Below are 24,250 nucleotides of genomic sequence, written 5' to 3'. Positions count from 1 at the left end.
GTGTGGGTGTGGCTCAGTCTCTGCATGATGGGGAGGGAGAGGTCACGACTCTGTCTGAGCTGTGAATCAACTGAACACACTGAATGTCTACTGAACTGTGAGTTTGGAGTTTAGTGTGGTTTTATGGTGGTTTCGCCCTGCTTGAAATGGAATGAAACTGCACTTGAATTTGGTGGCCTTGCACCCTGCTTGAAGTGGAATGAAACTGCACTTGAATTTGGTGGCCTTGCAATCTGCTTGAAGTGGTTGGAAACTGTACTTGAATTTGGTGGCCTTGCACCCTGCTTGAAGTGGTTGGAAACTGCACTTGAATTTGGTGGCCTTGTACCCTGCTTGAAATGGTAGGAAAATGGATTTGAATTTGGTGGCCTTGCACCCTGCTTGAAATGGAATTTCAAGGAATAGCCATGAGTCAACTGCCAGCCCACCAGCCGTGAGTGAGCTGCCAGCAGATCAAGCTTGAGGGACTGAGCTGCCACCCCAAGAACCCATACCAGCGCTCCAGAAAGCCCCCCCACAGGCCACCAATATTGGAATTGGTGGAGAGGTGGAATATTGTGTCGGGGGATCAGCCCTCCCGTGTGAACATGGGACCCAAAGGGTCCCACTTAGTCTAGTATCCTTCTAAATCTTTCCTATCTATGAATCTGTCCAAATGACTTTTAAGTGTTGCTATAGTACCTGCCTCAACTACCTCTTTGGGCAACTCATTCCATATACCCCCTACCCTCTGTGTGAAAATGTTGCCTCTTAGGTTCCTATAAAATCTTTCCCATCGCACCTTAAACCAAAGATAAACACAAAGTACTGGAGCAACTGAGCGGGTTAGGCAGCATCTCTGGAGAAAAAAGATGGGTGACATTTCTGGTCGAGACCCTTCTTCAGACGGAAAGTTGTGGGTAGGGTGTAAAGAGCTGGCAAAAGAGGCGTTACATGATAATTGTGCTAAGTAAAGAGATGGGCAAAAGAACCTGGACTTATTTGCTCATTGGGCATTCGATACGATGGGCCAAATGAATGAACGATTGATACTTTATTACCATATGTGACATCCCACAGTGAAATTCTTTTTTTTTTTGCATGCCGTATACAAGGTATACAAAGAGTCATCGTGTATAGGGTGCCGGCAATGTTGCAAAGTGTTAAATGCAGTCCCAATGGTCCCTCAAAGTTGTCTGCACCCCCCCTCCCTCCCTCCCTCCCCACCCCATGCCAGCTGCTGCTTTGTTCTCAGCAGAACTCCCCTCCCCAACAAGCGGTACATCCTCGACCGACCTCCGGCACCCACCGCGGCACTCAGCAGGAGTTTCCAGTTTGACTTAAGCTGTGAGATTCCTTGGTTTTAAATGCGGTTGCCTAAATATTCCTTGCGAGTTCACCTGCAATAAGCTGATATAACAAATAATTATACTTACAATTCTACAGCATCTTATCACTTCAATGCAGGGAGCTGGAGCCAAGAATTTCCAATTTCCTGCTAATAAACATGCAACGATTGGAATGAAAATCTTTTCACTCATGGATGCTTGAAAATACTCCCAATCCCTCACATATTTCAACAACAATTTCCATTTATGTTGCATCTTTTCCACAGCCGAACATCCTCTTGCACTGCTGAACACTCTCATTGTGTTTTCCACTAATTGTGTTCTTTTGAGAGTTTTCTTTCTTTTTACTGTGTTTAATTTAGACTTTAGAGATACAGCACAGAAACAGGTCCTTCAGCCCACCGAGTCTGCGTCAACCAGTGATCACCCCGTACACTTACACTATCCTACACACTAGGGTCAATTCATCATTTTGCCAAAGCCAATTAACCTACAAACCTGTACGTCTTTGGAATGGGGGAGGAAACTAGAACACCAGGAGGAAACCCACACGGCCACAGGGAGAACGTGCAAACTCCACACAGACAGCAGATTAGGTCAGGATCAAACCTGGGTCTCGGGTGCTGTGAAGCAGCAGCTCTACCTGCTGCACCACCTTGCTGCATTCAGTTGAGAGTGAGACACAATTCTCACTTTAACATCTGATGTCAGCACCTTTGACAGCACATTTACCCCTCAGCTCCACTCAGCCATGATTATAAGCTTAGCAGTCTGAATTAGGCTTTGGATTCATGACCTTCTGATACTGGGGGTGATTGTTAGCAAGTTACACATCAAAGCCCCAAGCAAGTTCTAACTTAACCCTACAGATCAGCATCAATACTGAACATGTCTCTGTTCATTATCATTTCCCAATGCAATACTGAGCTTGCAAGGACAATACAAGCTGATTGCACATTAGAGTCCTGGTCTGATTGCCCCCATTTACTTGAACGTTATGATGCATCGTGTGGAATATAAAAACAGAGACGTCTCCCTCCAATTAGTCTAGTTTAGTTTATTATCACTTGTTCCGTGGTACAATGAAAAGCTTTTGTTCTGTGATAACCAGTCAGCGGAAAGACAATATATGATCACAATTGAGCCATCCACATTGTACAGATACAGGATAAAGGGAATAACGTCAAGTACAAGATAAAGACCAGTATAGTCCAATTAAAGATAATCCAACAGTCTGCACTGAGGTAGATAGTAGCTCAGAACTGCTCTTAAGTGCTTGATAGAATGGTTCAGTTGCTTGATAACAGTTGGGAAGAAACTGTCCCTGTATCTGGAGGTGTGCATTTTCACACTGCTACACCTCTTGCCTGGAGGTGGCAAAATATAGTTCTCAACATTGTAGCACCTCTGTTCCAGAGATAAAAGTCCAATGTCCTGAATGGGGTAGAGATGAATCGGACAGTACCAGGCTTATGGAAGGACCATTCCGAATCTGAGGGGAGAAGCTGTTCCTGAGTCTGGTGATGCGCGCTTTCAAGCTTCTGTACCTTCTGCTGGATGGGAGCAGCGAAAGAAGGAATGACCAGGGTGGGAAAACCTTTTAAAGATCGTTAAAGATAGATAAAAGTGCTGCAGTAAATCAGCGGGTGAGGCATCATCTCTGAAGATAAAGGATGTATAACATTCTCAGTCAGGATCCTTCTTGAGACTGAAAGTAGAGGTTGGGGGGGGGGAGATGAAGATGAAGAGCTGGAGTTCCTTTTTTCTACATTTCCTCCAAGATGGTGTGTCCCAGTCAAGAATCTTTTGGTGTTTCTTTCTCAAGCACCATTCTTTCAACTTTTGACTTTGGGTAAAATTATTTGGCAGCAGAAATAATTCACTCCAGTACCGAGACAGAAATCCATCTTTGACTTTTGGCAGCCTAGCCATATTAATTTCAGTCAAACTGCTGCGAAAAGAACATCTTGTGAGCTGTTAATATCCTAATTCTAAATGTGTTGTCTACGGGTGCAGTGAAGCGTGCAGGCCTGACAATGGGTAATGTGGAGCATAAAGTATCATTGAACCATTGAGTCAATGCTGGGAATTCTGGCTCCATCTATAACTCTGCAATGAACTTACCTGCTGCTGGAATGTGCGTCGTCAGGGAGTTCCAATCTCTGGGTTTTTCCTTTGCATCTGACCATTCCGCTAAATGCCAGACAATTAAGTGAGTTGGGAATCTGATGAGCAATGAAGCTGTTACGATGCTCAGCAAATTCCAATGACATGGAGGTTTGTAGATTAATTGGCTTCTGTAAATTGTCCCCGGTGTGCAGGGGAGAACTAGTGTACAAAGAGATTGCTGGTTGGCACGGACTTGGTGGACCGAAGGGCTTGTTTCCACGCTGTATCTCTAAACTAAACTAAAGCTAAAAAAGTACATTTGGGTGGCACCACAGCTTAGTTTGGGAACAGCTCTCCCCAAAACCAGAAGAAATTGCAGTTATAGATGTAGCCTGAATTCCCAGCATTGACTCAATGGTTGGGGCAGCACAGTGGCATAACAGTAGAGTTGCTGCCTTACAACTCCAGGGACCTGGGTTAAATCTTGGCTATGCAGTTTGGATGTTCTTCCTGTGATCATCCCTATTGTAGTGTATCAGTTCCAGAGACAAAGTCTCCCACACTCCAAGGGCATACAGGTTTGTAGTTCAATTGGCTTTGGTACGTTTAAAAATCGTCTCTATTATGTAGGATAATGCTCGTGCATGGGGCAATCGCTGGACCGGCATCATATCTCTAAAGTCTAGGTTCAATGGTACTTCATTGTCAAGTGTACCTAAGTACAGTGAAATTGTTTTTTTTTTGCATAACAGTTCAGTGACTTCTTCTTATCGAGTCCACACACAAGATTAGAAGTTGTTCAGCCAGAGCTGAACACACTTGTCAGCATCTGTCTTGCCGCATTTTGTGCTTCTTGGGCATGGTGGTGGAAACAGGGCGGCAACGTGAACACTCTTTCCTTGACTCTGGTGCAGTGACAAGCCTACTATACAATTAGAGGCTGAATCATACCAAGTATAAGAATGTAAGGTCGGAGACCACACTTGAGTCAGTGCACAAGAGTCGCCACGTTTTAGGCGCCATTCCTGTACTCTTTAAGCCTGATTTTTTTTTTTTAATCTTACTGTCGAACATAAAAACCCATTGACCTGGCAGTGGCATGAGGCCGGAGTTGCTGGAGTCAGCCTGGCCAGATGATGTATCGATGTCCATCACCGCAGTGCTGTCTCTGCCGCTGGAGGCATCTACATTTCATACTGCCTCAGAAAAGCAGCCAATATATTCACACAGCCATTCTTACCTCTCCCTGCTCCTGCCTGGCACCACCAGACTCAGGAACAGCTTAGATACCCCTCTATTATCAGGCTGCTGAATGGTCCACCCATAAGCTAGGGTACTCACCTCTACCTCATCGCGTATAATGGACTCTGTCAATGGAATTGATGCACTACAATGCTGAGAACTATATTATATATAATATATATATATATATTATATATATATATAAAAACTAGATTTCCGCCTTCTGTATTCTGTATTTTATGTTTTCCCCTTAAAGGCAGATAGAGTCATAGAGTGATACAGCATGGAAACAGGCCCTATGGCACAACTTGCCCACGCCAACCAACATGCCCCATCTACACTAGTCCCACCTGCCTGCATTTTTTCCATCGAAATAATACCCTGGCTTTCACAGTTTCATTTTATTTTCATAAATTTAGTATGGAAGAAGAAATGTTGGTTTCAATTAACATAGTCCATGTCTCTGAGTCAAACAAAGAGGAGTACAGCTCAATGACGGTGCTGGCTCGAAGGGCCAAATGACCTAATCCGGCACCTATTTTTCTATGTTTCTATGTTTCTAAGGAGATAATGGTGGAAATGTATGATCAGGACAGCTGAACTGATTCCTGAACTATTTTTCTTACAGTTAGCTCCACGCTGGGAATAGGGATGCATTGATATATAAAAATCTTAATTTATCTTGGGTCGTGCTGTGCTCATGGGACCCAGGAGCTTTTGTACATTTCTAATGGCTCAAGTTTCTGGATGGCATCACAGAACCCCAGCTTGGAATGTGGGAGAACATGGTTCATTATATTGACCTGAATTTACTTTTCAAATGAGAAAACCTTCATGAAGGGTAGACACCAAATGTTGGAGTAACATCGCAGGCCGGGCTAAAGGAATAGATGATATTTCTCCTCTACCCCCTCCCCTCCTTCACACCCCACCCTTTCCTCCATAAAAGGTCCTTAAACCAGTTCCACGGTTCGCAATGATGTATCCCTCTTAGGCTCACACCAATCGGCTTATCAATCGGCCAACAAGCAGCCTCTCAGGGAACCTCCTTGCCTGAGGTCATCTGTCGCCGGCCCCAATTTGACCTGTTTTATTTCTCATTCCAGTCCCCCCCAGAGGGATACTGCAGTTAGGAGGTTTATTGGCCTCTGTAAAATGCTGCCAAGTGTGCAGGGAGTGGACTTGAAAGTCTAATAACATAGTACTAGCGTGAACAATGTGGACTTAGTGGGCCATAGGGCCTGTTCCCATGCTGGATCTAAACTAAATTGGACCTTCTTTTAAAGAAGTTACCTCCAACATTCAGCAACTTCCCCAAACTGCACCTGACTGTTGGCCTATATTTTTCATCGTACAAATACCTAATCAATCTGGGTATTGTTTGATAACATCTAATTTCTCATTTGCAGGTGAAAGCTGGAAATTATGCCTTTGTGTGGGATGTGGCGGTGTTGGAATACATTGCCTTGAACAGTCCGGACTGCTCTTTATTCACCGTTGGCAACACACTGGCAGACCGAGGATATGGTATCGCCCTCCAACATGGCAGCCCCTACAGAGATATCTTTTCCCAAAGGTAGGACTCATGCCTTGTGCGAAACCCAGACTGTGTTTTTAACCTTGACCTCAGAAACATTAGAGCTTGGATAGGCAAGGAATGGAGGATTGTTGAGTATGCAGGGAATGCGGGGATATTGGATGGAATGGAGGGATATTGGATAAGCAGGAAGGGGAGGGATATTGCATATTCAGGGAATGGAAAGATATTGGATATGCAGGGAATAGAGGGATATTGCACATTCATGGAATTGAAAGCTATTGGATATGCAGGGAATAGATGGATATAGAATTTCAATGGTTAAATTGTGCATTTATTGTCACGTGTGCGAATTACAAACGCACAGTGAAATTATTTTCCTACAAACAGTCCAGTCCAGTAATGCCATACCCAGGCACATCCCCGATTAGCAAGTGTATAGAAATAGTCCACTGATCCCGCCATACAAGAGGCGCCATGTTTTGGCCCATTTTCAAAGTCCAGTTCGGGCTCTAGGTATTCTGAGCAGTGCCTGTTCTAGGTGAGCCCCAGCTGCTGCGGACATCATATGTGTGGAATGAAACGATATAGGATATGTTGGGAATAGAAGGATATGAATTATGTTCAAGCAAATAATATTGAGTTTGATGGCCCAGCCCCACGGTACGAGTTCATTCCAAGAGCTCTCCTGAGTTTAAAAAAAATCAAACTCGTGGTAAGCACAGAGAATGAACGTAGCGGGTACGTCGGAGCTCGGGGACATCTCTTAGCGGCTCGTAACGCTAATGGCAGGTACTCGGGATGACTCGCTAGCGGCAGGTAAGCACGGAAAGACTCGTGAAGATTTTTCCACGAGATCCCCGAGTACCGACGAGTAACCGACGATTACTGGGAGGGAGGGAGTGACTGAGGGTAGGGGAAAGGAGAGGGAGAGAGAGGTAAGGGAGGGATTGGGGGAGGGGAGGAGGAGAGGGGAAAGAAGAGGGAGGGGGAGGAAGTGCTGGAGGATGAGTGGAAATGAGCCGTGCCTGCGCAGTTGGGGGCTATGCGTGAGTGGTGCAATATTGCGCTAGGGGACGGGTTGCATTGGGGGAACGAGTGAGTGATGGAATATTGCATTGGGGAATGGGTTGCGTTGGGAAACCAATGGGTCCCACTTAGTCTAGTATCCCTCTAAACCTGTCCTATCCATGTTCCTGTCCAAATATTTCTTAAATGTTGTGTAACCACCTGCCTCAACTACCTCCACCAGCTGCTCATTCAATACACCTACCACCCTATGTGCGATAAAGGTACTCCTCAAGTTTCTATCAAAGCTTTCCCCCTCACCTTAAACCTATGTTCTCTGCTTCTTGATTGCCCTACTCGGGTGTGTGTGTGAGTGTGTGTGTGTGTGTGTGTGGGTGGGTGTGTGTGTGTGTGTGTGTGTGTGTGTGTGTGTGTGTGTGTGTGTGTGTGTGTGTGTGTGTGTGTGTGTGTGTGTGTGTGTGTGTGTGTGTGTGTGTGTGTGTGTGTGTGTGTGTGTGTGTGTGTGTGTGTGTGTGTGTGTGTCCTGACACCCCCCCCTCCCCCTTCATCTTCCTGCTCGTCAAAGAATAGAAACCAAGCCTGTTCAACCTCTCCCTATAGCACCACCCCCCCCCCCCCCTTTCCACATCTCCACATCTTCAAAACAATGTCACATCCATGTAAGGGAGCACACTGAGCCTCAGTCTAACATCTCCAAGGGTCAAGAGTGTTTTATTGTCATATGTCCCGAAACAGAACAGTGAAATCCTTACTTGAAGTAGCACATCAGATATGTAAACATAGTGCTCTGTAAAACCCATAAAAAAACAACAAAAATTCAGTATATATATATATATTTTTAAAAACAGACACATAAATAGACAAACCTCAGAAAAGATAATTATACGAAACATGTTTTTTTTTCATGTCATGGTTTATCACTTAGAATTGATTTAAGGCAACCCCGTGAAATAGCAGGTCAGTGATAGAAGCTGCACAATCTGACTCAGACATCATCAGGAGCTCGTTCCATAGCAACAGGTGGTCAGGGCAGGCCCACTTGCTGAACACCAAGACTGTTGGTGCTGTGGTGCTGCCCTCTGCAGGGAGAGCTAGGTGATGTTCTGCTGCATACACAGTCACATATCACATACACGCACAGTAGCACACGCACACTCGTAAACACATGCACGCAGGGGCGGAAAACCCGGGGACGCCAGGGGACACACGTCCCCCCCATGTTTTGAGAGGTGGGGGACATCCCCCCCAAGTTTTTATAATCCGGATTTTAAAATCTCCGCTTTCCGCGAGACAGTGGAGGTGGGACTGCTGATCGAGGGCGCCGATTGGATGAGAGAGACGCTGGTCAGCAGGCAATGGGGGCGGGACATAATGCTTCAGCGCGATGATTGGAGGAGGGAGGAGTGTGGGGGGGTGGGACTGAGGTTTGAGTGCGGTGATTGGTGGAGGGAGACATGGCACAGACCTGCGCCTCATCCGCAGCCAGGATCGATCCCGGCCGGGTCTCCGGCGCTGTCCCGTCCCCACCCGAGTGCCCTCCCATGCCCGGGGGTGGCCAGAGACGTCGGGAGCCAGACGGGAGCTGTACCACAGGCCCACAGCCAGCGCAGAAAAGCAGCGCTATACCCAGCTCATCTCTGCCTGTCCCGCCAGGTTAATCTGCCTGGGGGCTTGCGGGAAATATGGCCAGCGCGGAGAAGCAGCTCTGGTGTCCCATCAGTCCAGGCTGGACAGGCAGAGTTGAGCTGCATTTAGCGCTGGATTGAGCCTTCGAAGCCTCGCGCATGTGTGTGTGTGCGCATGCGCGCGCAGCCGCCAAAATATTGTGCACCCCTGTCCCCCGGTCCCCTCCATGTTTTGATAGCGAGTTCCGTGCCTGCATGCACACACACACAAGCACATACTCTGGAATCAAAATCAAGGTGCACACAAGCCAAGGGATGGGTTTTAATCCGATGCATGTGAAAATCCTTTTCCCATTAGCTCGAAGCAACCAATATCCACCCACGGATACTCCCACTGCCTCCTAAGCCAATTATACGTTTTTTTACATTTTGAGTTGCAGCATGAAAACAAGCCTTTCGGTCCACTAAGTCCATGCCAACCTGCGATCACTCTACACTAGCACTATCTTACACACTAGGGACAATTTACAATTTTTCGAAAGCCAATTAACCTACAAACCTGTACATTTTTGGAGTGTGGGGAAAAAAAACGGATCTCCCGGAGCAGTCCCAGGCGGTCACAGAGAGAACGTACAAACTCAGTATAGACAGCATCCGTAGTCAGGATCGAATCGGGGCGGGGTCTCTGGGGCTGTAAGGCATCGACTCTGCCGCATTTAATGTCCTCTGCTGCAACATACTGTAGATACATGGAACATGGAACAGTACAATACAGGAACAAGCCTTACAGTCCACAATGTCTGTGCTGAACATGATGCAAAGTTCAACAAATCTTTTCTTCCTGCACATTATCTATATCCCTCCATTCCCTGCATATCCCTGTGTCTATCCTAAAACCTCAAACACCACTATCATGTCTGCCTCCACCACCACCACCCTTGGCAGCACGTTCCCGATGCCCATCACTTGCCCTGCACATCTCCTTTAAACTTTTCTCCTCTGACCTAAAAGCCTTGTCCTCTAATCTTTGAGATTTCCACCCTGGGATAAAGGTTCTGACTGTCTACCGTGCAACGGTAGAGTGGGTTTTCCTGCCCCGAATTTCTCCCACATCCCAAAGGTGTGCAGGTTTGCAGGTTTCTCCACCCACCCTCAGCTACAATCAGTCTGAAGAAGGGTCCAGACCCGAAACACCAGCCAGCCTTTTTCTCCGGGGATGCGGCCTGATCCGTTGAGGTACTCCAGCATTCTGTGTCTGTCTAGTGTGTAGGTTAGTTGGCTTCTGTAACTGGCACTAGTGTGTAGGATAGAACTAGGGTATGGGTGATCATTGGGCGTGGACTTATTGGGCTGAAAAGCCTGGTTCTACACTATATCTCTAAGCTAAACTAAATTGTAAACAAAGCACTAAAATAGTCTAACAAATTATTTGCCTCATTTCCGAATTTACAACAATCCTTTGAAAACTGGTACTTGGCTGCACAACCTCCAAAGGCATCAAGACACTCTGCACTCATGGAAATTGTTTGTCTTCTCTTCCCGTTTCTTACTATCAATGCTGGATGCAAGACAAATTGCTGCAAAATTGCACAAATTCTTCCGCCTCTTGTAATCGTGCCTTGGAGGCTTTCTCGGGAGTTTAAATTGTAAAGTGACATTTGTGGTGCATTTGGAGAGCAGCAGCAGAAAGCCAGGGTAAGCAGCTATAAACAGCCAAGCAAAGATCAACAGTCTCAATCCTGATTAAAAAAAAAAAACTACAGTCGAACCTTTATCCACTGTAGAAACAAAGAACTGCAGATGCGGGTTTATACCAAAGAGAGATACAAAGTGCTGGAGTGACTCAGCGGGTCAGGCAGCATCTCTGGAGAAAAAGGATGGGTTGGGACCTGTCGGGACGAGTCCTGGCCCTCTGCCTTCCTAGCTTTTAGTTTACTTTACTTTTAGTTTAGTTTAGTTCAGTTTGGTTTAGAAACACAATGTGGAAACAGGCCCTTAGGGCGCAACGAGTCTGCGCCGACCAGTGATCCCCGCACACCGATGCTATCCTACATACACCAGGAACAATTTACAATTTTACTAAGCCTACAAACCTGCACATCTTTGGAGTGTGGGAGGAAACCGGAGCATCTGAAGAAAACCCACGCAGGTCATGGGTAGAAAGTACAAACTCCGTACAGACAGCATCTGGAGTCAGGATTGAACCCAGGTCTCTGGCGCTGTAAGGTAGAAACTACCGCTGTGCCCAGATACCGCATTTAATGTCCTCTGCTGCAACTAACTAGCTCCTGAAATATGGCCACAGGATATTTAGAAGGGCCATAATATCTATATTCAGTCAGTCTTCACCATCTCCCAGCTTGAGGCTCAGTAATAGTTCTGCACGGACAGCCAAGATTAATCAGCAAGTACCTGCTGCAGGAAAGGATGTATCTCTGTGCCGTTGCAGTTGGCTCTTGCCGACTGCCACAGTTCAAAAGAAGCAATCTGTCTTTCTTTCTTGGCTTGGTGTTTTTCTCCTGCAATCTATTTTGCATGCAAACTGAAGACGAATCAAACTGGCCACGTCACCGCATGGAGGCTAAATCTTTATGAGTGAGTCGTCATTCTGAGTGCTCCTGATGCAGAATATGCCGGCTCCTATGCAGACTGGAAAGTCTGGTTCTCTGAAGTTTAACATCATGTCCAGTTGGCAGAGGATAAAAGTCCCAGTATGCATATCAATTAAAAATTAAACTACATTTTCCAGAATGCTGCCTAGATTCGAGGTCTTCAGCTATAGCGAGTGGTTGGATGCACTTGGGTTGTTTTCTCTGAAACGTCGGGGGTTGAGGGGAGGCCTGATAGAATTATATAAAATCATGAGAGGCATAGATAGGGTAGATATTCAGAACCTTTTTCCCAGGGTGCTTGTTTAACATTGCAGGGATGGACGGGGGACATAAGGACACAGAGAATAGGGTCATGGCCAGATCAATGGGGATGGTTGGGGAGTGAGAGCAGAGAAAGAAAGAGAGGGAATATATGTGTATGTGTGAGAGAGAGAGAGACAGAGGGAGAGAGAGAGAAGAGAGAGAGGAGTGAGGGAGAAAGAGAGTGAGGAGAGAGGGAAGGAGAAGGAAAGAGAGGGATAGAAGGAGGGGGAGAGAAAAGTAGGGAAGAAAAGAAAGAGAAGTGAGAGAGAAAAGAGTGTCCGTTTGAGAGAGAGAGTGTGTGTGTGTGTGTAAGAGAGAGAGAGAATGTGTGAGAGAATGAGTGTGTGTTTGAGAGAGTGTGTGTGTCTGTGAGAGTAAGAGAGACAGACAGAGAGAGAAAGAGAGAGAGAGAGAGAGAGACGGAAAGAGAAAGAGGATGGGTGTGGGAGAGGAGAGGGGGAGAGGGAGGGGAGAGGAGAGGGAGAGAAAGAGTGAGAGAAAGCAAATAACAGACATGACTAATCTGTGAAATGGAGGTCAGAGATGTTGCTGAAACCTTGAAACCAAAACTAGAACTCGGGAAATTACAACTAAAAAATAATCAAATTTAAATTTTTCCATTTTTCCTCTTACTTAAGACCCTTGTCGTTGAATTCAACTGAGAACAATTACGCCATCAAGCCTCACTGGTTAGATCAACAACAAAAACACCAACTAAAGGAGAACTATGTGCAAGTTATGATAAAATTCAAGCACCGTTTATAATTGTCTAACAGTTCTCAAGGGAAAGGTTGATTGAACGCATCACTCAATAGTTGCCAATATTTCAGCTGACACATTTTCTATATTCACAGTTCTAACACAGGAAATTATCTGTTGCTGTGTATCGATCCCTGACTGATCCTTGAATTGATTGATAAACATATCCCGGGTCACGTACACACTCCAAAGCAAGCACGCAACATTTTATTGATAGATTATTAACCAACTCTGTTCTTGTTTCTGAAATTTGAAACTTTGATTCAACCCAATCCATTGGCTTGGATTGAGAGCCATCATCTCAAGCCCATGTACCTCCATGGCAAAATTTCCAATTCTGCGCCCACAAGGAATTTTAAGTTTCATGGAGAAGGATGTGAGGGGTTTTTTCATACCATGTCCATGACTGCATGTGTTTCCCCAAGGCCATTCCACATCACTTCCCATTCTTCTGACTCCAGAGAGAAGCATCAAGCAAACATTGTTTCTCCAACCCTGGAGAAACAAGGTGATGCAGGTGCTGGAATCTCATAAGAAAACACAAAGTGCTGGAAAAACTCACCAGGACAGGCAGCATATGTGGAGGGAATGGACAGATGATATTTTGGGTCTGGATACTTCTTCAGACTGATTGAAGTAGTGGGGGGGAGAAAGCTGGAAAAGAGCGGTGGGAGGAGGAATAAGCCTGGCAAGTGATAGGTGAAAGGTACACAAAAAAGCTGGAGAAACTCAGCGGGTGCAGCAGCATCTATGGAGCGAAGGAAATTGGCAACGTTTCGGGCCGAAACCCTTCTTCCGACTGATCGGGGGCGGGGACAAGAAAGGAAAAAGGAGGGGGAGCCCGAAGGCTGGGGGATGGGAGGAGACAGCAGGGGGACTGAGGAAGGGGAGGAGACAGCAAGGACTAACAAAATTAGTCCTTGGTGATAGGTGGATACTGGTGGGTGGAGTAAGTGGCAAAGACCAGAGGTGAAAAGGGGAAAAAATGAATGTCAGATAAGGAGAGAAGCGGAGGTGGAAATTTGAAGCAGGAAAGTGAGATATGGGAAGAAGGGAACTTTATCAGCTTTAAAAAGACACAAAATGCTGGAGTAACTCAGAAGGTCAGGCAGCATCTTTGGAAAAAAGGAATAGGTTCTGACCCGAAATGTCACCTATCTTCAGACTGAAAGATTGAGGTGGAGGGAGTTGAAAAACCTGGTGACAAAAGGCCAGAACAAAACAGGGCCAGCAACAGATGACGTCAGGATGACCTGCCAGCCTTGATATGCCGACACTGAATCTAACCCGGCTTTCTGGCACTGTAAAGGGCCTGTCCCACTTTCACAACCTAATTCATGACCTTTTTACCTCGTGGACATTTTTCATCGGGCTAGAAATACGCCGCACCTACTTGATGCCACGAGTACCCACAACCAGTTTTGGTCTCCTAATCTGAGGAAAGACATTCTTGCCATAGAGGGAGTACAGAGAAGGTTCACCAGACTGATTCCTGGGATGGCATGACTTTCATATGAAGAAAGACTGGATAGACTCGGCTTGTACTCGCTAGAATTTAGAAGATTGAGGGGGGATCTTACAGAAACTTACAAAATTCTTAAGGGGTTGGACAGGCTAGATGCAGGAAGGTTATTCCCGATGTTGGGGAAGTCCAGAACAATGGATCACAGTTTAAGGATAAGGGGGAAGTCTTTTAGGACCGAGATGAGAAAATCATTTTTTTACACAGAGAGTGGTGAATCTGTGGAATTATCTGCCATTGAATGTATTTGAGGCCAGTTCATTGGCTGGATTTAACAGGGAGTTAGATGTGGCCCTTGTGGCTAAAGGGATCAGGGGGTATGGAGAGAAGGCAGGTATGGGATATTGATTTGGAAGATCAGCCATGATCATATAGAATGGCGGTGCAGGCTCGAAGGGCCGAATGGCCTACTCCTGCACCTATTTTCTATATTTCTATGTCTATGTTTAACTAGCATCACAACCTGCTACGACCTACCTACGACCTCCTACGACCTTGTGATGACCATGCTGGAGTATGAGTCAAGGGCAAACGCGGCAGAGGTTGTGAATTAGGTTGTGAAAGTGGAACAGGCCCTTAAGGCAGCAACTGCACCACGGTGTCGCCCTGAGCGTCTCGCAGAACTCCTGTTGGAGGGAGAAGGACAAAGTAGGAGATTTTGCAGTCGAGCAGTCAATATGCAGAAACAAGGAACAGCAGATGTCGGGTTACACAAAAGGACACAAAGTACTGGAGTAACTCAATGGATCAGGCAGCGTCTCTTTGTGTGACCCACTAAGTTACTCCAGCACTTTGTGTCCTTTTGTGTAAATCAGTATCTGAAAACATCATAGGTCCCTGAGTTACATAATGGTCAATGATTTGGAATTGAAATATAAATGATTTGGACGAGAACATACATGGGATCCATTCATCAACCCACTTGCCAAACTGATCAAGAACCTGCTGCAATTATTGACAACTATGGTTTGCAAGTTTGTAGATAGTGAAGATAGTTGTCAAAAATTGCAGCAGGTTCTTGATCAGTTTGGCAAGTGGGTTGACAAATGGATGCAATTTATTACAGAGAAATGTGAGGTGTTGCATTTTGGGAGCACTAACATGGGCAGAGCTCTGGGTAATGTAGTAGAGTAGAGGGATTTAGGAGGACGGCAACATAGTTAATTGAAAGTGGCATCACAGGTAGATAGGATGGTCAAAAATGCTTTTGGCACATTGAATTTCATCAGTCAAAGCATTGAGTATAGAAGTTGGGAAGTCATGTTGCAGTTCCATAAGATGTTGTTGAGGCTGCATTTAGAGTCTTCAGTTTTGGGCACCATGTTATAGGGGAGATGTTGTCTTGTTGAAAAGGGTGTAGAGAAGATTTACGAGGATGTTGCCAGGATTCGAGGGCCTGAGCTATAGGGAAAGATTGAGCAGGCTAGGACTCTATTCCTTGGAACGCAGAAGGGGTGATCTTATAGAGGAGTACAAAATCATGAGAGGCATAGATTGGGTAGATGCTCAGAGTCTCTTGCCCAGAGTAGGGGAATCATACAGAGTGGTGACAGGCCCAACTTGCCCACACCGGCCAACATATCCCATCTACACTAGTCCCACCTGCCTGCATTTGGCCCACATCCTTCTAAACCTGTCCTATTAATGTACCTGTGTAAATTTTTCTTATTGTCAACAACCTCCTCTGGCAGCTTGTTCTACCACTGTGTGAAAAGGTTACCCATTAGGTTCCTATTAAATCTTTCTCCCCTCATCGCTATGTCCTCTGGTTCTTGATTCCCCTACTCTGGGATGAGTAGGGTTCTACTCAGGTTCTTGATTCCCCTACGCTAATAGATGAGACCAAAGCAGGATAAATAAATAATTTACCTTTCATTGCCCCCCCCCGGTTTCCTGTCACAGAGATATGGTTAAAACTGCTCCCCTTGACGACCCTCGGACTATGTTTAATTGGACTTTACTGGACTTTATCTTGTGCTTAACGTTGTTTCTTTTATCACCTATCTGTACACTCTGGATGGCTTCATGTGTAGTCTTTCCGCTGACTGGATAACATGCAACAAAATGCTTTTCACTGTACCTCGGTACAAGTGACAATAAACTAAACTATATAGGACTAAACTAAATAGGATTCAATTATTTGATATATTGTCATAGGAGAACAGACATTTTAAAAACTAACATCACTGCAAATTAATTCTGACTGTTAAGCTAATTAAACTATACATGGACCGTTTTGACAAAATGTAACTATTTTATCAATTGAACAGTGTTTATCACAAGCCTTCATCAAAATTAATGTGCACAGAGTTTCTAAATTATTAAGTGGTGCTTGCCATTTGTTTAAATTAAAAACAAAACATTACACTGACAGGGTTTTATTAAGATATAGGATGCAGTTGGTTCCTTTCCTGTGTTGAGCTCTTTGGCTAAAATTATCTAGATTTATTCCCAGGTTTGTGTCTGAAAGGAGAGATGAATGCATGCCTTTTTACTGAGTTATCCAGTTTAGTTTAGTTTAGTTTATTGTCGCGTGTACAGAGATACAGTGAAAAGCTTTTGTTGTGTGCTACCCAGTCAGCAGAAAGACTAGACATGATTACAATCGAGCCGTCCACACTGCACAGATACATGATAAAGGGAAGAATGTTTTGTGCAAGATAAAATCCACTAAATACTGATTAAAGATAGTCCTAGGGTCTCCAATAAGGTAGATAGCAGCTCAGAACTGCTCTTTAGGTGTTTTACCTAAGTGTTGCTTACATTGATATTTGGCGGTATAATGTTTTGCTCTTACAAGATTTACAGCTGCACTGTAGAAAGCACAGTGACAGGTTGCATCATAGCTTTGTTTGCGAACAGCTCTGCTCAGAGCCATAGAAATTGTGGAGAGTTGTAGATGTAGCCCAGTCCATTACACAGACAAGACTACCCCACCATCTAGACCTATACTGGCTCCATCTGATTATATTGGCTATAAAAGCAGGCAATAAAATCAAATACGTCATACCTTCTGATCCTAACAGAAAGACGATACAGAAGCTTGAAAGCACGCACCACCAGACTCAGGAACAGCTTCTTCCCCTCTGTTATCAAACTTCTGAACGGTCCTTCTAAAGTTTGTGTACTGTCCGATTAACCTCCACCTCATTGCAAACATTAGACTTTGTCGACAGAACTGGTGCGCTACAACGCTGAGAACTATATTCTGCACTCTGTATCTTCCCCTTTGCTCTCCCTATTGTACTTGGATTTGACTTCATTGTATTTATGTACAGAATTATCTGATCTGATTGGATAGCATGCAGATCAAATCTTTTCTCTGTACCTCAATACACATGTTTTGAATCTTCCTGGTAAACTCGTAATGTTTGTTTGGGTTATCCAAACAAACTAGGCATTTACCAGGAGGATTCAGAACCATGGACAGCTTGCCAATGGATATTCATTATGTTTTATGATCACCCTGGTTTGGGTTGGTTAGGTTAGGTTTAGAGATACAGTAGAGTACAAAAATTGTCTCTTCATCTTACTGAATCCATGCTGGCCAATATTCGGTTATCACCCAACCGATTATCGGTCAGCATGGACACTTTAAGCTGAAGGGCCTATTTCTGCACCGCATCTCACACTGTGTTGCACACTAGTTCTATCCTACACACGAGGGACATTTTTTTATAGAAGCCAATTAAGGAACAAACTTATTTAGAATGTATTAGGAAACCAGAGCACCCCCGAGAATACCCACATATTAATTCCGTACAGACAGCAGCCATAGTCAGGTTCGAACCAGGGTTTCTGGTGTTGTAAGGCAGCAACTGCACCACTGGGCCACCCATGGTGATGAGTTTGCTGTCTGCTGGTACTAAAGGTTTCCACTCTAATTTATGGTTATCCAAAGACTATCCGGGGAGGTAACCCAACCCATGGAGCAAATACATCTTATAATCAACTTAATGGAGTAGAGAGCTACAGGTTTAAGTTGCAGTGTTAGACCTGAGCCTGATTTATGGAGGTTGGTAGATGCACACAATAAATGCCAGAGTAACTCAGCGAGTCAGGCAGCATCTCTGGAGAAAAGGAATAGACATCCTGCTAGTTCCACTGTTTGCATCCATATAATCCCTTCGCTATCACTTCTTCCACAGCTAACAATGGACCATTGTGGGCTCCACTTGGCCATTTGTGCCGGCTCTAATTTGTTCTGAACCTTTTCATACCTCTAGTTTCCCTCTCTCCTGACTCACAGTCTGAAAAAGGGTCTCGACCCGAAACATCATCTATTCTTTTTCTCCAGAGATGCTGCCTGACCCGTTACGCCAACATTTTCAGTCAATCTTCAGTGTAAAGAAGCATCTGCAATTCCTTCCTTGTTATTCTAGAGGTTGGAGATTGAGCCAATGCAGGATGAGACTAACAGCATCAACCTCTCTTGAGCAAAGCAGTTCCATAGTATATTTTACTTCGGAGTCACGTGAGTGAGTACGTGAAGAACCCGCCAGGACACATGCATGTCATATCGTCTAACGCATTGCGTACGACTGGCAGGCTGAACGTGATTCTCCTGCCAGCAGTCAGACCTGAAGGTAAATTTTTTAAACTTTTTCCAGGTTTTATCTTCCTGCAGGAACCTCTACTTAGAGGTCTTGTAAAGCCCGGGGCGAAGTCCGGAGGACCCAGTCAAGGGAATACCGGTCACGACCTCGGGCATACCGGAAAACATCGGGGATACCCCTCCCCATCCCCCCCCGACATATAGCCGCTTTAAAGACCACGGAATGCGGGAGCGGGCGGAGGTGAATTCGCCTCTCGGGCCGCTGGTGTTGGAACCAGCAGTTTCACACTGGTGCCGGTGGCATCTGAGGGGGGGGGGGGGGGGGACATCGGGGATACCCCGTGACACAAGCCGCTTTTAAGACCGCGGAATGCGGGAGCGGTTGGCGGTGAATTTGCCTCTCGGGCCGCTGGTGTTGGAACCAGCAGCTTCACACTGGTGCCGGTGGCATCTGGGAAAACACAGCGGGGATACCCCGACGCACAGCCGCTTGAAAGACCACGAAATATGGGCAGCGGGCGGCGGAGAAGTAGTTTCTCGGGCCGTTGGCGTTGGAACCAGCGGCTTCATACTGGTGCCAGTGGTACCTTCACAGCGGGGATACCCCCGACAATGTATATCGTGGCTATCCCTTTCACAGGGACCGCGGGGATATCCCTGCTGCAGGAACCACGAGGATACCCAGCAGGGGGGGGGGGGGGGGGGGGGGGGGGGGGGGGGGGGGGGGGGGGGGGGGGAAGGCCCGACTACAAGGCAACCCCGGCTGCATACAAGGACCTCAAGACCCCGCAGCAGAAGGTTTAAAACAGGACCTGCAGGGAAATTCTTTACTCTCAGGTTGTTTAAGTTCTATTTCCGTGAGGATGTGTTACAGGAAAGAAACCATGGACTAAGTCCAAATGGAGACTGACTACGGAGGGCCGCGGGAGTATGGGCAGTCAGCAGCGGTTGGCTACGCCTGGACCGCTAATCGATCATCAGTCTCCGACCTGGCACCTGCACAGTCGGAATACACACCACAGACTGGCGGGAAGGCCAAGCAAAAAGTCGGACAGGCCCGAAGACTCGGACAAGTCGGGCTGTGAAGACTCACTGCCAGCGGGAGCACTGTGATCGCATATCCCGCATGAAGCGGTTGATGGAGCAGATGCTCCAATGTGACATGCTCCGGTATATGGAGTCTAGTTACCATGGGGTACTAGGACGCCCAAGGCAGCACCTTATTGAGGGCTGCATAATGCATCTCCCTCGACAGAGGGGAGCATTAGGAGTCACTTCTGGGCTGACTCTGAAGACAGGGGTTTGGCTGAAGATACCACAAGTGTGCTGGGGGTGCAGGAACAACACAACCAGCAGCAGGAGCTCGACGAGGGCCATCGGGCTCAAGAAGGCCACATCATCACACAAGACCTCACATCTCCGGCGGCAGCACCCCTACGCACCCACCAGCAAACCACGATGCACTGAAGCTGGTGAAAGCTTGAAGGCCGTACAACCAGAATAAAGGTCTTTTTTTAGGCCACAGCCCAGAACGGTCCATCCTGGAAGATGCACCAACCCCGTACTCGAGCTCCTCTACCTCCCAGGAGCAGAAGTGCAAAATCATGCACACATGGTTGAGGCAGCTCCTGGGTTGGGTTGTATACGTCCTCCCATTCGGATAAAGGTATGGAGCCACATCGATGATGTCTCCTGTCACAGATACAAGTTGGTAATACTTAAACTGGTTTGAATATTTACCCTGGTTTGGGTTAACATAAGATTAGTTTATACTGCACAACAGGTATGGTTGGAGTTGCCTTTCAAGGCAGGCTCACAATATGGGATGTGGACTGATCATTTTCAACAGCCTCAACCCGCATGTGCAGTATAGACATTTCTGAATAACTTCCACGTGATAATTTCCTCTCACAGGGTTGAAGATATTTGAAATTTAACTGGATGAGGCAATGATACACTCAGAGGCATTGCAAAATGGGCTAACTTCAGTTTCCAGATTATTTACAATCAGTGCTTCGACTGCACAAAGCTAACAAATAAGTGGCATGGCCAATCTGGATGATATTGAACATACTGTATTTTACTAAATTAGCCTTATCAGCCACATAGCTATATTTGAGAAATTGAGGTTCTCACCCGTACAGTTAAATTCAAATTAAGTTGATACCAACTGAAGCTATTGATTATTGGGATGGAATCAAACCATTTATTTGTCTGGGATCAGATCTGAGACAAAAGATTAGACCTCTGCTATTCTCAGCTGAAACTAACAAAGTCACAATGGTGGGCGAACAGTATTCAGTGTTGCTCCACTAAAAACCTCTCATCTGTAAATCTTCAGTCATTTCCAAACTGATGCTATTGCCCAAAGATGGGAAATCTACTAATACCATCTCTAGTTACGGAGGCAGATGGGATTAGCATGAGTTATCAAGTGTTCAGTCATGGTATCAACTGCCAATGGACACCACGTGCATTCTGTGCATTAAAAAGGGTGTGGATATGCATAACCTGCATGCACAAGTCCAAGGTGATACACTTTGGTGGTGGTATATGTTAATCACAAAGGTACAATCAAATCAAAGTATCCGGTGATAGTTTTACCTAACCGCATTTAGCACTGGTGTATTATCATGCAAAATCAACGACAACACAGAATTAATGTGTGATCACAAAGTAATGACATTGTGGATCGATGGAACACTAACGATTGAAATGCTAGCATCCAGGCTCAATCAACAGTTGCAAAAAATACGAGGCATATTAGTGGTGAAGGGTGCATTCTCGCTACACTAGGGAGGAATGTTCTTTTATGTCTTCCTCTATTTGGCCTCAATAGACAGGTCTTGCAATATTCAGCAAGATTCCCGCTTCCGGGTTTTCATAGTGCCTGCCTGGGTTATATACCCATGGTTCCCGCTGATGTGGGGAATGAACATAAAACTTTCCATGGTTATTTCCGGACAAAAACGATGCTGGTTCAGTTATGATGTTGAAACCATCCTCTGCATGATATAATCAATTCATAGACTTACAGACTCTGAGAAACCGTTTCCTGCGGCTCGGGTTGTCAAGCCATAAGCATTAGGAGTGCCCACTGCAGATTGCAGAGATAGCATCAAATAGCAGCAAACCGCATAGGAGATGGGAAGTATTGTCCATTTACTGTGCCTGAAGTACCTCCTCATCATTTGGCTGCGGAGAATATAAACCACTCTGTCCGGTCTCACCCGCTGACGTCTAGATGGTATAGTCAAATAAAAACCTCCTAGGCCTAGGACGCAGAGATATGCGTTGTTAACATTGTGCTACATCACTTCGCCGATGGGCACCAGCAACATCCCTGTCCTTGGTCAAACTCACGTACTAGTGGTTATGCCATGGCGCTGAGTACAACGCTACGGGTCCAGTCATTGCTACACTGGATAGGATAATCATAACATGATATAATAACATGTTTTGTTTATGATTAGTCAAGCAGAGTAGACAGGGACACAGACCAAACTAGATGTTGCATATCCCATGGACCTTGGGTTGCGTGTGATCACGCATCTACACCAGTATGTCAAGGTCCCTAAGAGCCTCATAGACTCTGACTAGCAATATTGTTAGTTACATAAAACCTCGTTAGAAGGAATCACTACAAACCTTCTCCAGAGGGTTAAATGGGTCTGGCATATACAGGAGTGTACATTGAAATTGAGTCTCACTCTACCAGGACCGCTATACCTCAGCAGCAGGGTTATGGACCACATCCTAGCGGCTGCAGGATGGTGAAACTATTAATCTGTACAAATATTCAGAATAAACCCATTGCCAGATCGGGGGTATTCAGCCATCTCTATTTTAGGTATGGTTCATACTTCCTCCAGGTTGAGGGAGATTACGATTCCCACTATTGTTCATTAATAGCATCAACATGTCTATATCTATGTCATGTCTGAATGCAATATTAATGTTCACTCATCATTGGCCCACTGATGCTGTGTATGACGCCTGGACTCGTTTTCACGGCATGAAATCACAGAGCTTTAAAATCTTCACGTAGTCACTCACGTGACTCCGAAGTAAAATAGTAAGATTAAACGAGAACTTACCAGTTTGAAGTTTGATCTTTATTTTATGAGGAGTAACGTTGAGGGATTACGTGCCCTCCATGCCCACCCTTGATCATAAAGTTCAACTGGTATCCTATTTCTCTAATCTTACTATGTTCAGTTCATTTACTGTTATCTGTGATTTCACACCGCTGCTTTGAAGATTGACACGCATGCGTCCTGGCGGGGTCTTCACGTAATCCCTCAACGTTACTCCTCATAAAATAAAGATCAAACTTCAAACTGGTAAGTTCTCGTTAAATCTTACTATTCATATACCTTCTCCTTGGCTGATTCCTCAATGCATCTTGCCCGATGTAGCAGCTGTTTTGAACTCTGCTGTACAGGTGATTCATGCAAAACTGTAGATAAATGGTGCAGTGAAGTCTGTGAACACATCGATGACCAGCAGCCTGATAGCACAAGTTGCTCAGTATATTCATCATGCCAGGGTGCGGCACACTGGCACAGCGGTAGAGTTGCTGCCTCACAGCGCCACGGACCCAGGTTCAATCCTGACAATGGGTGCTGTCTGTCACCTCGTGACCATGTGGGTTTTCTCCGGATGCTTCGGTTTCCTCCAACACTCCAAAGACGTGCAGGTTTGTAGGTTAATTAGCTTTGGTAAAACGTTTAAATTGTCCCTAGTGTGTCAAATAGTGCTACGGGGATCACTGGTCGGCGCGGACTCAGTGGACTGAAGGGCAATTTTCCATGCTGCGTCTCTAAAGTGTAAAATCTAAAGTGGCTGGTTGGTTTGCCCTGCTTTCTTTTGCTTGTGTTCTTATGACCTGCTTAAGTTAATCTCAGCCAATTAGATGGGATTTTGACTTCACACTTCATATGTTGAATTGTAGTGAGAATTAAAAAGTATGTTTCTTTAAAACAAATTAACTTTATTGAGAAGAAAAAATGCATGCACCACAAAAACTTTGTGAAAACACATCATTCATTCTCAAAATTGAAACATTCAATAGTGTTGTACCTATCTGTAAACTGAAACTTCCAAAACCTTGTGGGTTTTTCTCCAGGTGCTCTTGGTTCCTCCCATACTCCAAAGAAGTACATGTTTGTAGGTTAATTGGTTTCAGTAAAACTGTAAATTGTTCCTCGTGTGTAGGATAGTCCTTGTGCATGGGCCTGGTACCATGCTATATTTCAAAAGCCTAAAAGTCTAAAGCCATTTTAATATTGTTGGATTGCCACCTAACCACCAGAGGAAGAGATGATAAATTGTGTTAGTTCAGGTATTAATTTGGAACATTGCATGGTCACTCTCTCAAGCAGGAAACTATTTCACACAAAGTGATGGATTAACTCAGTGTTCGGCATGGAGTTGTAGGGCCGAGATGGCCTGTTTCCGTGCTGTAATCGTTATATGGTTATATGTTTATAACTTGGCTGTCTCGACATGAAACGTCACTCATCCATATTCACTAGAGATGCTACCTGACCCATTGAGTTTAGTTTAGTTTAGTTTAGAGATTCAGTGCGGAAACAGGCCCTTCGGCCCACCCAGTCGCGCCAACCAG

The 24,250-nt window shown here is 45.4% G+C and overlaps 1 protein-coding gene across 2 annotated transcripts in view; it reads left to right on the top strand.

Annotated features, from left to right (window-relative positions):
* The window catches only part of grid2 (glutamate receptor, ionotropic, delta 2), a 938,309-nt gene that overhangs the window by 870,692 nt on the left and 43,367 nt on the right, over positions 1-24,250 (top strand). For both annotated transcript variants that reach the window (XM_055641544.1, XM_055641535.1), the window contains exon 14: positions 6,089-6,255. In XM_055641544.1, coding sequence (XP_055497519.1) covers positions 6,089-6,255 — 167 coding nt within the window. The remainder of the gene's footprint in view (positions 1-6,088; positions 6,256-24,250) is intronic.

The sequence above is a fragment of the Leucoraja erinacea genome, chromosome 1, assembly GCF_028641065.1.
Source record: "Leucoraja erinacea ecotype New England chromosome 1, Leri_hhj_1, whole genome shotgun sequence".
Lineage (NCBI taxonomy): Eukaryota > Metazoa > Chordata > Chondrichthyes > Rajiformes > Rajidae > Leucoraja > Leucoraja erinaceus.
The sequence above is the reverse complement of the archived record's forward strand: the minus strand, read 5'-3'. Positions and strand labels throughout refer to the sequence as shown.